Consider the following 18087-nt stretch of genomic DNA (forward strand, 5'->3'; position numbering starts at 1 on the left):
GCTCGGTGCCGGTGCCGGTGCTCAGGAGCGGCTGTGCCGGATCAGGGAATTTCGGGGGTCTCCCGCGGCGGCACTGGGGGAACCCCGGTAGCAGCGGGGACTCCCCCGGTAGCTGCGGGGCAGCGGGACCGGAGCTCCCCGACCCCCGCCCGGCCCGGGGAGGGGCAGCGCCCACCGGGGCCGGGGGATTTCTTTTTTTTTTTGTTGCCACCTCTGGCGGCGCTGGCCGGGCTGGGCGGGGGTCCCTAGGGTGAGCCCCCCGAGAAGGAACCGGGAAGCGGAGCCGCCGCTCTCGGAGCCGGGCAGCGGCCGCCGAGGGGGCTCTTTGTTTACCAATCGGTGTCACAGACCGGGAGGGCAGGAAATTGCGTCTGTACCGAGCCGTTAATTTAAAATCGGCTTTTTCCCTCCCCTGCCGCTCTCCCCGCAGCCGCTCCCCGGTGCGGCGGGGGCTCGGCCGCTCGCTCCCCGGGGCCGGCTCCGGCGGCGGCCGCCGGGGGATGCGCAGCGGAGCGCGGCGGCGGGGGAGGGCCGGGCCGGAGGAATAAGGACCCGGCTTCTTCTCCGGTCCCACCCCCGGCCGCTTCCTCCGCAGCTCCCTCCCCTCGGCCTCCCTTTCCCCTCCCGAACCCCCCCACCCCGCCACCCCCGCGTCCCCGCCACCCCCCCTAAAATCATCGCCCCCAATCTCCCGGGATCGATTTCCCCCGCACGCCGATCCCGAGCGCGGCGCGGCGGAGCCCGGCTACCGGCACCGACAGCGGGAGCCGCACCGGTACCGGCGCTCCATGGAAGGGCAGCGGCCGCCGCCGGAGCGCCTGAAGTTTGCCCGGAGCGAGGTGCCGCGGGAGGTGGAGCTGGGGAGGGGGCGCGGTGGTGGTGGTGGCATTGGGGGGGGGGGGCTCGGCCGCCTGTCAAACTTTGAAACTCCTTTCGCACCCCCCAGCCTCGCAGCCTCTCGGGACGCCCCGACGGCTCCCCGCCACCCCCCGGTACCACCCCCGGCCGGCGGGGCGGGGAGGGGGCCGCGCTTTAAATGCCGGGTGGGAGAGGGCGACAGGCGACAGGCGACAGCCCCCGGCGGTCCCCGGCCATGGGGGTGAGCCGGGGCGCCGAGCCCCGGGGGGGCCGGGGAGGGGCGGGGAGGGGAAGGGGTCTGCGGAGGGTGGGTGGGTGGGGGGGGCTCCCTCCCATCCCCCCCGCCCAGCCTTGCCTCCTCTCTCCCTCTCCCCGCGTCTCTCTCTCTGCCTCCCGATGTTTGATCCCGCCGCGGCGCCCGCAGGGATGAGCGATGGAGGGGCCGAGCCCGGCGGGAGCCCCGTGCTGCTGGCCGAGCCCGCGGCCACCGGGCGGGCCCGGGAGAAGCTGCCGACCCGGGCGGAGCTGGAGAGCGCCCTGCGCGCCGGCGGCGGCGGCGGCGGAACCGCCGGCGGCTTCAAGGACATCCCGGGAACGTCGGCGGTCAGCCCCGGCTCCTCCAAGCAGTGCGCCCCGGACACCGAGAGCCCGTCGGGGACCGGCGAGGCGGATTACTGCCGCCGCATCCTGGTGCGAGGTACGGACGCGCTCCCCGCTTCGCTTCCCCCGCCGGGGGTTCCCCTCCGGCCACGGGGCATCCCCGGCACCGCTTCCAGCGCATCCCGGGCGCTTCCCGGCCGCCACCTCCGGCATCCCGGCCCCGCCGCTTCTGCCCCGGCTGCGCTGAGCGCGGCACGGACCGGGCCCGCTGCCCCAGCCCGGCTCCGCCGGCAGCGCCCCCGGAGCGGGGCCGTGCCCGGCGGGCGGCCGGGAGGGCTCCGGGGGAACGGCCCCGGGGTCACGGAGCCGCCGGGCCGGCGGAGCCCCGCGGGGGACGCGCGGGCGGCGGGAGAGGGGGGACAGCATCAGCTCGGCGTTGGGAGCGATGTCGCAGGAGAAAAGCGTCACGGAGCGGCGGCGGGCGAGGGGGGGTTTATTTATTTTTTTTTTTTTTTTTACCCTTTATAATGTCACCGGCTCGGCCCCGGCTGGGGCTCGGTGCTGCCCGGACCCGCCGCGTCCCGCACCCCTCATCCCGCCCCGCCGCCCGCGCTCGGTCCCCGCCGGCCCGGGACTCTCCGGGAGCGCTTCTGGCTTGTGGCGAACCCCGAGAAGTTCGGGGCGCCCTGGCGCGGCTGTCGCTGGCGGGCGGGTCCCGAGCGCTCCGCGGCTCCGGCATCCCGGCGATGCTCCGCGTTCCTCCGCCGCTCCTCCGCCGCTGGCGGAGCCCGGAGCGGCTCGGCGGCCGCCCGGCGATCAGGGCCGAGGCCTCCCGGTGCCCAGCGCAGCGCTCGGGCACCGGAGCGGCGGCTCCGTCCTCACCGCCGCGGGGCCGGGGCACACCGGAGCCCGGTCCCCGTCCCGTCCCCATCCCGGGCTCGGGCATTCCGCTCACCCGAGCCTCTCTGCCGCTTGTCGCGATGGGCGCCTTTCGCCGACAGCCCGGTTATCCCAGTCGGAACCGGGGACAGCGGCCGAGCAGCGGGCAGCTCTCGGGGCGAGCCCCGGGGTCCCGCCCGTGCTGTCCCCGCGTCCCCGAGGGTCGCCGAGCGGGGCCGTGGCCGGTCCCGCCGGGGTCAGGCTGGGGTCAGGCCTCTCCTCCGTTGGTTTCAGCCCCACCGAGGCCGCCCCGACGGTGCCGGCACCGGGAGAGCGGCGGGGGTCGGTGGCCAAGGCCGGGGCAGGGTCCCCGCGCCCACCGACCCCGGGGACCCTCACCGGGAGCGCCCGGTTTCACCATCTTGCCGCAGCCGCCACGGTGCGGACAAAATGGTGGCGGGGAGAAAACGCCGCAAATCACCGGGGTTGAGCCGAAACGAAGCGGGGGGAACGTGGAGGAACCAGCCGGGCTGCGGGGACACGGACCCGCCGGTCCCGGTCCCCACCCGCCCCGGCCGCGGTCCCGCAGCCGGGCAGGGCCGGGACCGAGCAGCGGCTGGGCCCGGGCAGAGCCTCCCGGTCGGTTTTGTGCGAAGCGGAAGGTTAAAAATGTTCATTTTTATGTTTTAAAATTTATATTTTAAAAAATAATTTGAGTTTCACCCTCGCTGCTCGCCCCGGGAAAGCTCCGGCCTCGGTGAGGAGCGGCTGCGGCGGAGCTGCCGCCAGCCCCGGTGCTGCCCCGGTGCTGCCCCGGTGCTTTCGGTGAAGTCGGGGGGTCCTGGTGACCCCTCACATCGACGGGGCCTTCTCGGAATCTCGGTCCGCTCGCCGGTCCCGCCGTACCGGGGATGGTCCGTGCGGGACGGAGCCTCCCGGTCGCCTCCCGGTCGCCTCCCGGTCGCCTCCCGGTCGCCTCCCGGTCGCCTCCCGGTCGCCTCCCGGTCGCCTCCCGGTCGCCTCCCGGTCGCCTCCCGGCCATCCCCGCCTCGTCGGGAGTGGCTCCCGGGCATAAAGGGGACATGGAAGGACCTGGGCAGTCCCGGGGCCGGTGTCACTGCGGCCACTGCAGCCCCACGGGGCTGGGGACACATCCCGGTCACCTCCCGGGGCCGGCCCGGCGCTGGGCCCGGTGGCCGAAGGGCACGTGGAGGGACCCCGGTGGCGCTTGGTGCCACCCCATGGCACTGAGGGGACATCCTGGGGGCTGGCAGGGGTGGGGAGGGTGTGCCCCGAAAGGTCCTGACAGCTGGGGTGGGGTGGCAACCCAGGTGGGCATGGGGGTGCCAGTTTGGGGTGTCACTGTGCCGGTGTGGAGTGTCCCTGTGCCAGTTTGGGGTGTCCCTGTGCCAGCGTGGGGTGTCCCTGTGCCAGTTTGAGGTGTCCCTGTGGCAGCGTGGGGTGTCCCTGTGGCAGCGTGGGGTGTCCCTGTGCCAGCGTGGGGTGTCCCTGTGCCAGTTTTGGGGTGTCCCTGTGGCAGCGTGGGGTGTCCCTGTGCCAGTTTGAGGTGTCCCTGTGGCAGTTTGGGGTGTCCCTGTGCCAGTTTTGGGTGTCCCTGTGCCGGTGTGGGGTGTCCCTGTGCCAGTTTTGGGTGTCCCTGTGCCAGTTTTGGGGTGTCCCTGTGCCAGTTTGGGGTGTCCCTGTGCCGGTGTGGGGTGTCCCTGTGGCAGCGTGGGGTGTCTCTGTGCCAGTTTGAGGTGTCCCTGTGCCAGCGTGGGGTGTCCCTGTGGCAGCGTGGGGTGTCTCTGTGCCAGTTTGAGGTGTCCCTGTGCCAGCGTGGGGTGTCCCTGTGCCAGTTTGGGGCGTCCCTGTGCCAGCGTGGGGTGTCCCTGTGCCAGTTTTGGGTGTCCCTGTGCCAGCGTGGGGTGTCCCTGTGCCGGTGTGGGGTGTCCCTGTGCCAGTTTGGGGTGTCCCTGTGCCAGTTTGGGGTGTCCCTGTTGCGGTGTGGGGTGTCCCCATGGATTTGGGTGCCCTCTGCACTTTCGGGGCATCTCAGCCCCAGCTGTGTCCTGGCTCCAGAGCCACCAGGTGTACCCCGTCCCCAAGAGGAGGATGTGCCACCAGCGAGGCCCAAGGCTCTGGAACCCTCCAGGCACAACCCGGGAATTTTTAGGGCTCCAGAAAAGGAAAAGATTCTCATCCAGGGCATTCCAAAGGCTGGAATTGAGGGGGATGAGCACCCCAAAACCTACCCTGGGGAAGGTCAGGAGGGTGGGACGAGGGGTTTGGCGTCCCCTGTGCCGAGCTGGCACCGCGGCCGTGCCCTTTTCCCTGCCGCCCCTCCGGAGCTGCTCCAGCTGCCGGGGGAATAACAATAAATAATGCCCGAGCTGGAGCCGAGGCCGCAGCTGCGGCCCCGGATCCGGCGTTCCCGGCTGTTGTTGTCCCGTGGCCGTGGCGTGGGCACGGACGTGGGCACGGGAGTGCGGACGTGGCCCGGGCATCGTCACGGCCATGGCGCTTCCCACACAAAATGGTTCCTGGCGCTGATCCCGCCGGAAAAGCCGCTGATCCGCCTACAACTCCTTTCCTTCCCGGCAGCTCCGCGCCAGCCTGTGGGGTTTGGGGTGTGGGTCCGGTGCCACCACCCCCTGTGCCACCCTGGGTGTCCCCAAGCCCCTGGGACCCCTTCGGTGCGGCGGTCCGGGATGGCGCCTCGGCCGTGTCCCGCGGCTCCACGGTGGGAGAGCGGCTCCGGGATTGGGATCCCTTTCCCAAATCGGTGTTTGGTCCCCACTGCCATCCCGGTGCTGGATCCACCGCCCTCATCCCAGTTCCTGCATCCTCATCCCAGTTCCTGCGTCCTCATCCCAGTTCCTGCGTCCTCATCCCAGTTCCTGCGTCCTCATCCCAGCTCCTGAGTCCTCATCCCTGTCGGCCGATCCACCATTCCAATCCCGGTGCCGCCATTCCAATCCCATTGCCACCATTCCCATCCCGGTGCTGGATCCACCACCCTCATCCCAGCTCCTGCGTCCTCATCCCAGCTCCTGCATCCTGATCCCTGCTCCACCGATCCACCGTTCCAATCCCAGTGCTGCCAGTCCAACTCTGGTGCCACTGTCCCCATCCCAGTGCCACCATTCCCATCCCAGTGCCGCCATTCCCATCCCAGTGCCGCCATTCCCATCCCAGTGCCCCTGTTCCCATCCTAGCACCACCATTCCACTCCCAGTGCCACCATCCCAATCCCACTGCCCCCATTCCCATCCCAGTGTCACCATTCCAATCCTGGTGCCACCATTCCAATCCCGGTGCCACCATTCCGACCCCGGTGCTTCCATTCCAATCCCAGCATCCCCATTCCCATCCCAATGCCCCCATTCCCATCCCAGCACACCTATTCCCATCCCGGTGCCACCATCCCAATCCCAGTGCCACCATTCCCATCCCAGCACCACCATTCCCATCCCAGCACCACCATTCCCATTCCAGCACCACCATTCCCATTCCAGCACCACCATTCCCATTCCAGCACCACCATTCCCATCCCAGCGCCACCATTCCAATCTCGCTGCCACCATTCCCATCCCAGCGCCACCATTCCCATTCCAGCACCACCATTCCCATCCCAGCACCACCATTCCCATCCCAGCACCACCATTCCCATCCCAGCACCACCATTCCAATCTCGCTGCCACCGTTCCCATCCCAACGCCCCCATTTCCATCTCCACCATCCCCACTCCATCTCCACCACCCCACTCCCAGCTTTTCCTCGCTCTTTTCCTCCTTCCCACCCCAGGAATTTTGTAACCCCTTCATGCCCAACTCAGCCAGCGGGAGGGAGAACCATTGACCTCCAGCCGGGATCCCTCCGGAATTGGGATCCAGCATCCCAAAATCAGGGCTTGGAGAGACTTCCTGGCTGGATTTTAACCCTCTGGAAAAGCCCCTGGGAGCTCTGCAGGGAGGGCGTCCCCCAAACCGAGCCCGGATTTGGGATCTGGGGCAATCCCAATGGGTGATTCCCCAAGATCATTTTAATTCCTGCAACTGGGGCAGAATTCCTGTGGATTTTTTTTTTTTTTTTTTTTTGGTGGAGTTTCTCCTTTCCTGGTGGGAAGCGAAGCCACGGAGGCTCCTCTGGAACGGCCCCACGGCCAAACCCTCGAATTTTCTTTCCCAGGATATTCCCAACCTCATAAAATCCCCCGTCGGGAGCAGCTCGGTGCCCACGGCGCTTCCCAAACTTGTCCTTTAATAGGAAAACACCCCAAAATGGGAGCTGAGCTTTCCAAGGAAATATTCCTTCAGGGAGGATCATTCTGGAGAGATGGGAATTGTAATAGAGATGAATTTTTTCCAGTATTGCCAAGGAAGGAAAGAAATCAAAAATTATATTGAAATTACAGGGGAAAAAAAAAAAATCTTTAATTCAAATTCTTCCTTGGTATAAATCTCCTGTTTCCTCCTGTCTTTCCAAATTATTATTGCCAGGATTAAATGCTCCGTTTTCCCAAAAAAAAAAATTATGGATTCTATTTATGTATTTTTAAAAAATCCTAAGTCATGGAGATCTGTCGTCTTTTCCTGGATATTTATAAACTCTCTGCATTTAGGGCCGGAGGCAAGAACCAAGCTGCAATTTAGCTCCAGACTGTGGGAATTCCATGGGTAATCCACACCCAGCCACTCTTTAATTCCATTTATTTTCCATTTCCCCCCCGCCAATTTTTTTGATTTTTGGACTGATTCCTTCCGTTTTGGATTTTTTTTTCCCCTGGTCCAATTCCTTCCATTTTGTTTTTTTCCCTTTTCTCCTTGTCAAGAATTATATAAATTAATTAAATTAATATTAAAATTACAGGAAAAATATCTAATTTGAATTATTCCTTGGTATAAATCCCCTATTTGCTCCAGGCTTTCCAAACTATAATTCCCAGGATTAAATACTCCGTTTTCCCAACGCTCGCTAACCGCATTTTTTTGATTTTTGGATCGATTCCTTCCATTTTATTTTTTTTCCCTGATGGTTCTCCCCATCAAAAATTATATAAAAATTACAGAAAATATAATCTTTAATTCAAATTCTTCCTTAGTTTAAATCCCCTATTGCCTCCAGGCTTTCCAAACTATAATTCCCAGGATGAAGTGCTCTGGTTTCCCAACACCCGTAAACCGCATTTTTTGGATTTTTGGACCGATTCCTTCCATTTTATTTTTTTCCCTGGTGGTTCTCCCCATCAAAAATTATATAAAAATTACAGAAAATATAATCTTTAATTCAAATTCTTCCTTAGTTTAAATCCCCTATTGCCTCCTGGCTTTCCAAACTATAATTCCCAGGATGAAACGCTCCGTTTTCCCAACGCTCGCTAACCGCATTTTTTGGATTTTTGGACCGATTCCTTCAGTTCTGTTTTTTTTCCCTGGTGGTTCTCCCCATCAAAAATTATATAAAAATTACAGAAAATATAATCTTTAATTAGAATTCTTCCTTAGTTTAAATCCCCTATTGCCTCCTGGCTTTCCAAACTATAATTCCCAGGATGAAGTGCTCTGTTTTCCCAACGGTTGTTAACCTCATTTTTGGATTTTTGGACCGATTCCTTCACTTTTCTGGGACATTTTCCTGACCGGTTTTCCCTGTTTTCCGCACAGATGCCAAAGGGACGATCCGGGAGATCGTGCTGCCCAAGGGGCTGGACCTGGACCGGCCCAAGCGGACGCGGACGTCCTTCACGGCGGAGCAGCTCTACCGCCTGGAGCTGGAATTCCAGCGCTGCCAGTACGTGGTGGGCCGGGAAAGGACGGAGTTAGCGCGGCAGCTCAACCTCTCCGAGACGCAGGTGAGACCCGCGGAGGCTCCTCGGGCTCGGGGACACCGCGGTGGCCGCGTCCCCGAGCCGGCGGCGTCGGGACGCGCGCGGCGTTCCCGGCGGTGGTTTTGATCATGGCGCCCTTGGAATGGTTGGGATGGGGTTGGGGGACAACTCCGAGGGGTCCGTGGGGACACCGCCAGCCTGTGGTGTCCCTTCAAATTTCCGGCAAAGGGTTGAGGTGAGGTTGGACAGGGGTTGGAGCAACCTGGAAAAATGGGAAGCGGCCCTGGATGAGCTTCGGGGTTGTTTCCAACCCAACGCGTTCCATGATCGCGGGAAAAGTTGGAAGAGGAAGGAGCAGGGGGTGACAGCGGTGACGTGGTGGGACATGGTGGGGATCGGGGCGTGTGGGGGCTGCTCCCGCTTTTCCTGCACCCCAATCCCAGCCATCCAGGAATTAACCCCTGGATCTCTTCTCCATTGCCTTCCTTGGATGATGGGAAGGGATTTTCCTGGTTTTCCGGTGCTGGGGAGATCCGGGAGAATGGATGGGGTGAGCTCTGATGTTGGTGCCCCTGATGGGGTCGTGATGGTTTTGGCTTAGAAATTTGTTATTAAATAGCAATCGTAATTAATTAAACAGTATTAATGATGGCATTAATATAATAATAATAATAATAATAATAATAATAATAATAATAATAATAATAATAATAATAATAATAGAATAATTATACATATTCTTCCTTGTCCACTCCTTCCCTGCCAGGTCTGGCAATGGCATTGTTTACCTTGATTTGCACAGGGAGTAATTCCCATTTTTCCAACCTTTTTTATGGAACAAACCCATTCCGGCCGTGGGCAGCTGTCCCTGGCTCCCAGGGGTGGCATTTGGGGGGATCCATCTGGGGGGAAATCAGCATTCCGGGATGTTTCTGGTGGGGGATTTTGGTGAGGAGGAGGATTTGGGGCGGGATTCAGCCTTGGGTTCCCTGTTTCCGAGGTCCCCGTGTCACCTCCATGGTGCCACGAGGGTCACAGGTGACCGTGTCACCTTGTGGGGACAGCTTTGTCCCCCTGGTGAGGGGTTCCCTTTTCCTGGAATTCCTCTTCTTGAGGTCCCTCTTCCCGGATTTCCGAGGTCCCCGTGTCACCTCCATGGTGACACGAGGGTCACGGGTGGCCGTGTCACCTTGTGGGAACAGCTTTGTTCGCTGGTGAGGGGTTGTCTTTTCCTGGAATTCCTCTTCTTGGGGCTCCTCTTCCTGGGATTTCTCTTACCAAGGTCCCAGTGTCACCTCCATGGTGCCACGAGGGTCACAGGTGACTGTGTCACCTTGTGGGAACAGCTTTGTCCCCCTGGTGAGGGTTCCCTTTTCCTGGAATTCCTCTTCTTGGGGCTCCTCTTCCCAGGAATTCTCTTCTCGAGGTCCCAGTGTCACCTCCGTGGTGCCACGAGGATCACGGGTGGCCTTGGCCGTGTCACCTTGTGGGGACAGCTTTGTCCCCCTGGTGAGGGATTCCCTTTTCCTGGAATTCCTCTTCTTGGGGCTCCTCTTCCCAGGAGTTCTCTTCCCAAGTTCCCAGTGTCACCTCCATGGAGCCAGGAGAGTCACAGGTGACTGTGTCACTCTGTGGGAACAACTTTGTCCCCCTGGTGAGGGGTTCCCTTTTCCCAGTGTCCTTCCTCCTGAGGTTCCTCTTCCCAGGAATTCTCTTCCCGAGGTCCCAGTGTCACCTCCGTGGTGCCACGAGGGTCATGGGTGGCCTTGGCCGTGTCACCTTGTGGGAACAGCTTTGTCCCCCTGGTGAGGGGTTCCCTTTTCCTGGAATTCCTTTTCCTGAGGTTCCTCTTCCCAGGAATTCTCTTCCCGAGGTCCCAGTGTCACCTCCATGGTGCCACGAGGGTCACAGGTGACCGTGTCACCTTGTGGGGACAGCTTTGTCCCCAGCACAGGCAGCAGCTGATGGCTCCCTCTTCCTGGGGTCGATCCCTTTTCCCGGAATCCCTTTTCCCGGGATCCATCTTCCCGGGATTTCTCTTCCCGAGGTCCCGGTGTCACTCGCACGGAGCTGGCACTGTCACACTGCGGGGACAGCTTTGTCCTTTCCCCAGGGTCCCTGCTGCCCCTGTCCCGGTGTCACCTGCACAGATCCATGGGGAGCAGAGGATTCCAGGGAGCCGGAGCTGCACAGCCATTCCCTTTTCCCAGGATTGCTCTTCCTGGGTGTCACCTCCACAGAGCCGGGAGTGACAGGTGACAAGGGACAAGTTGTGTGTCCCCGGCATGGGATCCCTCTTCCCAAATCCCTCTTCCCAAATCCCCTTCCCAAATCAACATTCTCACATTCCCCTTCCCAAATCTCCCTTCCCAAATCCCTCTTCACAAATCCCAAATCCCCAATCCTCCTTCCCAAATCCCACTTCCCCAATTCCCCTTTCCAAATCCCCCTTCCCAAATCCCCATTTTCACATTCCCCTTCCCACATCTCCCTTCCCACATCCCCCTTCCCAAATCCCACTTCCCAGGATCTCTCTTCCTGAATCCTGCTTCCCAAATTCCTCTTCCCATATCCCAAATTGCCCTTCCCAAATCCCAAATCCCACTTCCCAAATCTCCCTTCCCAAATCCCAAATCCCCCTTCTCAAATCCCAAATCCCCCTTCCCAAATCCCACTTCCCAGGATCCCTTTTCCCAAATCCCTCTTCCCATATACCAAATCTCCCTTCCCAATCCCACTTCCCCAATTCCCCTTCTCAAATCCCCCTTCCCAAATCCCCCTTTCCCAAATCCCAAATCCCCCTTCTCAAATCCCAAATCCCCCTTCCCAAATCTCCCAAATCCCCCTTCCCAAATCCCAAATCCCCCTTTCCCAAATCCCAAATCCCACATCCCCTTCTCAAATCCCCCTTCTCAAATCCCCCTTTCCCAAATCCCCCTTCTCAAATCCCAAATCCCCCTTCTCAAATCCCAAATCCCACTTCTCAAATCCCCCTTTCCCAAATCCCAAATCCCCCTTCTCAAATCCCAAATCCCCCTTCCCAAATCTCCCTTCCCAATCTCACTTCCCAAATCCCCATTCCCACACCCCCCTTCCCAAATCCCCCTTTCCCAAATCCCAAATCCCACACCCCCCTTCTCAAATCCCCCTTCCCAAATCCCAAATCCCCCTTCCCAAATCCCCCTTCCCAAATCTCCCAAATCCCCCTTCCCAAATCCCAAATCCCCCTTTCCCGAATCCCAAATCCCACATCCCCTTCTCAAATCCCCCTTCCCAAATCTCCCTTCCCAAATCCCCCTTTCCCAAATCCCAAATCCCAAATCCCACATCCCCTTCCCAAATCCCCCTTCCCAAATCCCAAATCCCCCTTCCCAAATCCCAAATCCCCCTTTCCCGAATCCCAAATCCCACATCCCCTTCTCAAATCCCCCTTCCCAAATCCCAAATCCCAAATCCCGAATCCCAAATCCCAAATCCCACATCCCCTTCTCAAATCCCACATCCCAAATCCCAAATCCCACATCCCAAATCCCAAATCCCACATCCCCTTCTCAAATCCCCCTTCCCAAATCCCACATCCCAAATCCCAAATCCCACATCCCCTTCCCAAATCCCAAATCCCAAATCCCCCTTCCCAAATCCCCCTTCCCAAATCCCAAATCCCAAATCCCACATCCCCTTCCCAAATCCCAAATCCCAAATCCCCCTTCCCAAATCCCAAATCCCAAATCCCCCTTCCCAAATCCCCCTTCCCAAATCCCCCTTTCCCAAATCCCAAATCCCAAATCCCAAATCCCAAATCCCAAATCCCACATCCCCTTCCCAAATCCCAAATCCCAAATCCCCCTTCCCAAATCCCCCTTCCCAAATCCCAAATCCCAAATCCCAAACCCCCCTTCCGAGGCTCCCTCCTCGGTCTCGCCGTTCCTCCCCTGGGCAGGGGGGTGGTGCCCAGCAGGGTGCCAGGGCTGGGAGGTCACAGCCTGTCCCTAGGGATGAAATTCCCATTTTTTCTCTGGCGCCTGGCTGCTGCCTCCATCCCTGGGTGAGAAAATTCCCACCCCGTGGGCCGGCCGCTGTCGCTTCTGCTCCGCTCCCCCTTTCCCGCAGCCTCTTCCCTCCTTCATCCCTGTCTCCTTAAATTCCTTTCCCTGCTTTTCACACCGATTTTCCTTCCCCGCAGCCAATTCCCAGTTTCCAGAACCTTCCCGGCTCCCCGCTTTTTCCCAGCCACCCAGAATTCCCAATTTTTCCGCTTCCTCTCTCCAAGGATAGTTTCACACTCGGGCATCCTGCTTCCCCTCATTCCTGATTTTTCACGGCCAGGATGTTTTCCTCAGGAATTCCAAGAGCTTTAAACCGATTTTTCCAAGCCCCGCTTTGGGTCTGGGAGCTGCTGGTCCCACCTGGATGTGACCTGGAGAGGGAAAAGTCACCTCCAGCCCCTCCTGTCCCCACCCAGCTCCTCCAAACCGGGATAAATCCGACTTTTCCAGCAATCCCAGGGTTTTGGCTGTTTCTGGGGATTCATTCACTGCGCATCTCCCAGAATTTAGGGAATTTTAGTGGGAAGATCCCAATCAACAGCATCTTCTGGCTCTATTTTTTTTTTTCTTCTTTTTTTTTGGGGACAGGGACAGATCCTTTACAACCCCTCCCTGGGCTGGATTTGAATTCCAAGAGGAATTCTTGGCATTCAATCTTTAATTCCGAGGAAGCTGCTCCTGACTTTTTCCCCGTGGATGCGATGGGATCCCTGCAGGAAAGGGACCACCAGGGTTGGGAATATTTTTTTTATTTTTTTTTGTGCCTGTGGATGTTTGGGAAGGGAGGGGGGAAGGAATGATTCATCCCGGCGAGGAGGGAATGTGACGAGATGGGAAGAGACGCGGTGTGATCGCAGCTGGAATGCTGCAGCATTCCCGGGAGCGGGGCTGGGACCTTGGAGAAATCCTGCTGGAAATCGAGAGGAAAAAACGGGATTTGATTGGTTTTACTTTGCTGGGAGCTGTTGGCAGAGTTGGAGGCGGGATGGGTTGGGGAGAGCAGGATTTGGGAATTTTTTTTTTTGGGCTCGGAGTCCCGCTCCAGGAGTGGGGGGATCAGGCAGGGAGAGAGGGATCGCCCAAAAAAAAGATGGGAATCGGCCAGGAGTGAGGGTGGGATCAGCCAGAAATTATGGGATCAGCTGGAAGTGAGAATGGGATCAGCCAGAAATTATGGGATCAGCCAGAAATTATGGGAATCACCCAGGAATGAGGATGGGACGACTCAGAAATTATGGGATCAGCCAGAAATTATGGGAATCACCCAGGAATGAGGATGGGACGACTCAGAAATTATGGGATCAGCCAGAAATTATGGGATCAGCTGGAAGTGAGAATGGGATCAGCCAGAAATTATGGGAATCACCTGGAAGTGAGAATGGGATCAGACAGATTATGGGATCAGCCAGAAATTATGGAATCAGATGGAAGTGAGAATGGGATCATCCGGAAATTATGGGATCAGCCAGAAATTATGGGAATCACTGGGAAGTGAGAATGGGATCATCCAGAAATGATGGGATCAGCCAGAAATTATGGGAATCACCTGGAAGTGAGAATGGGATCATCCAGAAATGATGGGATCAGCCAGAAATTATGGGAATCACCTGGAAGTGAGAATGGGATCATCCAGAAATTATGGGATCAGCCAGAAATTATGGGAATCACCTGGAAGTGAGAATGGGATCAGCCAGAAATTAGGGGATCAGACAGAAATTATGGGAATCACCTGGAAGTGAGAATGGGATCAGCCAGAAATTATGGGAATCACCCAGGAATGAGGATGGGATCATCCAGAAATTATGGGATCAGCCAGAAATTATGGGAATCACCTGGAAGTGAGAATGGGATCATCCAGAAATTATGGGAATCACCCAGGAATGAGGATGGGATCACACAGAAATTAGGGGATCAGCCAGAAATTATGGGAATCACATGGAAGTGAAAATAGAATCAGCCAGAAATTATGGGATCACCCCAAAATTATGGGAATCACCCAGGAGTGAGGGTGGGAACACCCATAAACGATGGGAATTTCCTGGAAGTGAGGATGGGATCATCCAGGGACAGGGATCTGCCAGGAGAGCGGGAGGGAATTTCGGAGCCAAAGTTGCTTCCATCCGTCCAGGGAATTTCTCTTCCTTCCTGGGATCCAGCCTCCCAGTGCTTTTCCTAATTAATCCACGGATGCAATTAACGTTCAACGAGTTTAATTAACCTGGGAAATGTTTCCATTGGAGAATATTTCCCTGGAGATGCCAAGGCGAGCTCTGAGGTCCTTGGGATGAGCTGGGAAGTGGCAGGAGCATCCCAAACCCATCCCAAATCCCGAGGGCAGCTCAGATCCACGGATCTGACTTTTTCTGGGAAAACTTGCTGGAATCCTGAAGGGAAAAGTGCCCCTTCCCAGTGTCATTATGGGATGGAAAATCCCGGGCGGAGGAGGCAAAATGGGGACAGAGGAGGGGGGTGGAATTCCCATAAATCCCTCATGGGATTGGGATGGGATGGATGGAACAGAATTGGGATAGGAAGGGATTGGGATGGGATGGGATGGGATGGGATGGGATGGGATGGGATGGGATGGGATGGGATGGGATGGATGAAGGGATTTGCTCTCAGGGTCAGGAGTTCCATGCCAGGCTCAGGTTGAAGTGATCCCGGTGTTTTCCAGCCCTTGGGAGGTGACATTTGGGATGAGGGACAGTCCCAAGTTTTGCCAGGGAAGGTTTTGGTTGGATTTTTGGGAAAATTCCTGCATGGAAAGGGTTTCCCGACTGCCCAGGGCAGGGGTGGATCCCCATTCCTGGGGGGATTTGGATTCCCCTGGATGTTGCACTTGGGGACGTGGTGGTGGCCTGGGCGGTGTTGGGAGGAGTGGCTGGATTCAGGAATCTCCAAGGGTTTTTCCAACCAAAGTGATCCCATAATTCCATGATTTCTGCCTGCCTGGCTGCTGGCAAATCCATGGGATTCTCCAGGTGTCCCCATGAGCTCCATCCGACCTTGGGGACAATTCCAGGGCCACCCAACAACTCCATCACTGCCTGCGGCCCCACACCCTCCGGAGAGTCCCGGGATTCCCAACATGGAGCAAAACATCCGGGAAAAGCCAGGAAGGCCGGGAAGGTCTATTTATATCCTGGCAATTAAGAGGAGGCCGTTAAAAATTAATCACCTCGGCTCGTTAACGACTTCCGGTCCCGCAGGGACAGAATGAGGGGACAAGGCTGGGGCTGCCACAGGTTTTCCACTCCTGGGAAGAGAAAAAAAGCAGGAAAGATGAGGTTGGGAAGAGCTGGGAGCCCCAAAACCCCGTGATTCCCATTTCCCTCTGGACTGGGACACGGTGGAAGTGACGGGATCCACGCCAGGTGATTTTGGAGCTTCCAAAGGGCAGGGTTTGGATCTTGGGAAGGAATTCCTGGTGGGGAGGGGCTGGGCTGGAATTCCCAGATTTGCTGTGGCTGCCCCTGGATCCCTGGCAGTGTCCAAGGCCTGGTTGGATCTACCTGGGATAGTGGGAATTGTCCCTGCCCTTGGAAGAAAAGCTTTAAGGTCCTTCCCAACCCAAACCAGTTGGGAATTTTGGGATTCAGTGGTTCTTTCATGAGGGGCCTCCATCCCTCCCTCCATCCGCTCTGCCGGAGATTTTTCGGGATGGGATGAACTCTCCCAGCCCGTTTTCCTGGAGCACTTCCCTGACTCACTTCCAGGAGAGAAGGGGTGGGATCTTGGGAAAGAATTCCTGGTGGGGAGAGGTTGGGCTGGGCTGGAATTCCCAGATTTGCTCTGGCTGCCCCTGGATCACTGGCAGTGCCAAAAGCCAGGCTGGATATTGGGAATTGGATCCACCTTGGATAGTGGGAATTGTCCCTGCCCTTGGAAGAAAAGCTTTAAGGTCCTTCCCAACCCAAACCAGTTGGGAATTTTGGGATTCAGTGGTTCTTTCATGAGGGGCCTCCATCCCTCCCTCCATCCCTTCCTCCATCCGCTCTGCTGGAGATTTTTCGGGATGGGATGAACTCTCCCACCCCGTTTTCCTGGAGCACTTCCCTGACTCACTTCCAGGAGGGATCTGGGCTATTCCCGAGGATCTGGGAACATCATCCTGCAGCTGCCAAATCCTTGGGAACAGGCGCCAACGGGGAACGTCAGCCTGAACGATCCCACATTTAACAGGACCGGGTCACACCGGAATGATGAAAGCACCCAGAAAGATCCCAAATCCTGGTACCCGCCAGAGATTCCTGGGATTTGGGCACCTCCAGCAGGTGCTGGATGCCATTCCCACATCCCAGCTCACGTGGCCCCAATAATCCCGGCCCTTCCTGGCAGCAGGGACATGGGGGGGACAATAAAGCCGGGCCTAAGCGGGGACACCACGGTGGCAGGGCCAGGCTGGAGATCCAGCTGGAATCCCCGGAGATTCCGGAATCCTCCCAGAAACCTGGCTGTGGGGATAAATTCTGGATTTCTGGAGAGTGTTCTTAAAAAAAAGGAAGCGGGGAATCGGGGTTTGCTGTGGGATATTAGGGATCTCAAAATATCCAGGTGCTTCCAGGGTTCTCCGTGCACGGAGTGAAATGATTGATGTGGGGGAAAAAAAAAAAAATTGGGAATAATTCACTGAGATTTGTGTCATTGAGGATTTACAATCCCCTCCCCCACCAAAAAATAAAATCCTGGGATTTCAGAATTTCTGAGGGGAAGTTTTGATTCCCGATGAAGCTGAACTGGGTGTTCCCAGAGCAATCCCAGAATCCTCCAAGTGGACGTAATTTAAATGTTTTCCTGCAAAAATGATGGGATTTGGGTTTAGTGATGGCTTCCTGAGTTTTGGAGCTGATCCCGATGGAATTCCTACCCATGGGTCCCATCCAGACCCCTCAGGATTTCATGGAGGTTGTCCCCACCCATCCCGGCGCTTCCCAAAACCCAAAAAAATGGGGGAATTCTCCTCCAGCTTCGCCGGCGTCTCCAAATTTTCAATTTCCAAAGCACCCGCGAGGTTTTCTGGATGCAAAGCCGGGAATATCCAGAATTTTGGGGCAGGAGCCGGACACGGGCCTGGCTGCTGGCTGGAATTTTGGATCGGCGGTGGGAAAAGGGCTGTGTTGGGAACGGGATCCGGGATGAGGATCAGGGACAATTCCCACCGCGCTGGTGGGCTGGAACCGCCTTCCCAAAGGCTGCGGCGGAGGGTTTGGAACGGTTGGGATGAGCTGGAATGGCAGCCGAGGGATGAACCCATCCGCTCGGAAAAAGGGAGAGGCAGGAGGAGGTCACGGAGGCGTCGTTCCGAAAGGCGCGGCTTCGGGCGGCGATCCCGGCGGATTACACAATGCCGGGATCCGGGATCCAGTGGGGCCGGAGGGAGGAGAACGAGGAGGGAAAAGAGGGAAAGGAGGAAAGGAGGAGGAGGAAGGCGGTGCAGAAGGATGGCGGAGCGTCAGCTGCCGGCGTTCGGGAGCTAATCCCGGCCAATTCCCACTCGGCAGCCAGGAATAGCGCGGGATGGAGGAGCCGGGGCCGCACTTGGGCCAGGAGCGCGTGACGAGCCGGGGTCAGCGCCGGGGCACGGCCGCCCAAAACAAACGCGGCTGAAAACCCCAAAGGCGGCCCCGGAGCCGCGCAGCCGCGGAGCGCGGTCGGGATTCTCCGTGGCGGATAAAAACCGCTGGTTTTTGGGAATGTGGGAGGGCCGGAGGGTGTGGTGGTGGTGTTCCCGGGAGCTGGCTGGGTGGGGATGGGGTTTGGGATCCCAGGCAGGAGCGATTCCCAACACGGTTCGGCCCCAGCGCAGCGGGAAGCGGAGGATGAGGATGGAAAATGGGAGCTGTAATGAGAGCAGGAAAATTCCGGTTCTGTCCATGC

The 18087-nt window shown here is 58.1% G+C and overlaps 1 protein-coding gene across 2 annotated transcripts in view; it reads left to right on the forward strand.

The window, feature by feature from the left end:
- Window positions 1-684: 684 nt before the first annotated feature.
- The window catches only part of VAX2 (ventral anterior homeobox 2), a 27283-nt gene continuing 9880 nt past the window's right edge, over window positions 685-18087 (forward strand). The window contains exons 1-3 of one of the 2 annotated variants that reach the window (XM_021526802.2): window positions 685-839; window positions 1283-1555; window positions 8001-8188. In XM_021526802.2, the coding sequence (XP_021382477.2) occupies window positions 1285-1555; window positions 8001-8188 (459 nt within the window). In that variant the 5' untranslated portion in view covers window positions 685-839; window positions 1283-1284. Of the gene's footprint in view, window positions 840-1254; window positions 1556-8000; window positions 8189-18087 lie in introns of those variants that run through there. The other variant, XM_031504605.2, reaches the window with a different exon arrangement.

Source organism: Lonchura striata, chromosome 4 (genome assembly GCF_046129695.1).
Source record: "Lonchura striata isolate bLonStr1 chromosome 4, bLonStr1.mat, whole genome shotgun sequence".
NCBI classification, from domain to species: domain Eukaryota; kingdom Metazoa; phylum Chordata; class Aves; order Passeriformes; family Estrildidae; genus Lonchura; species Lonchura striata.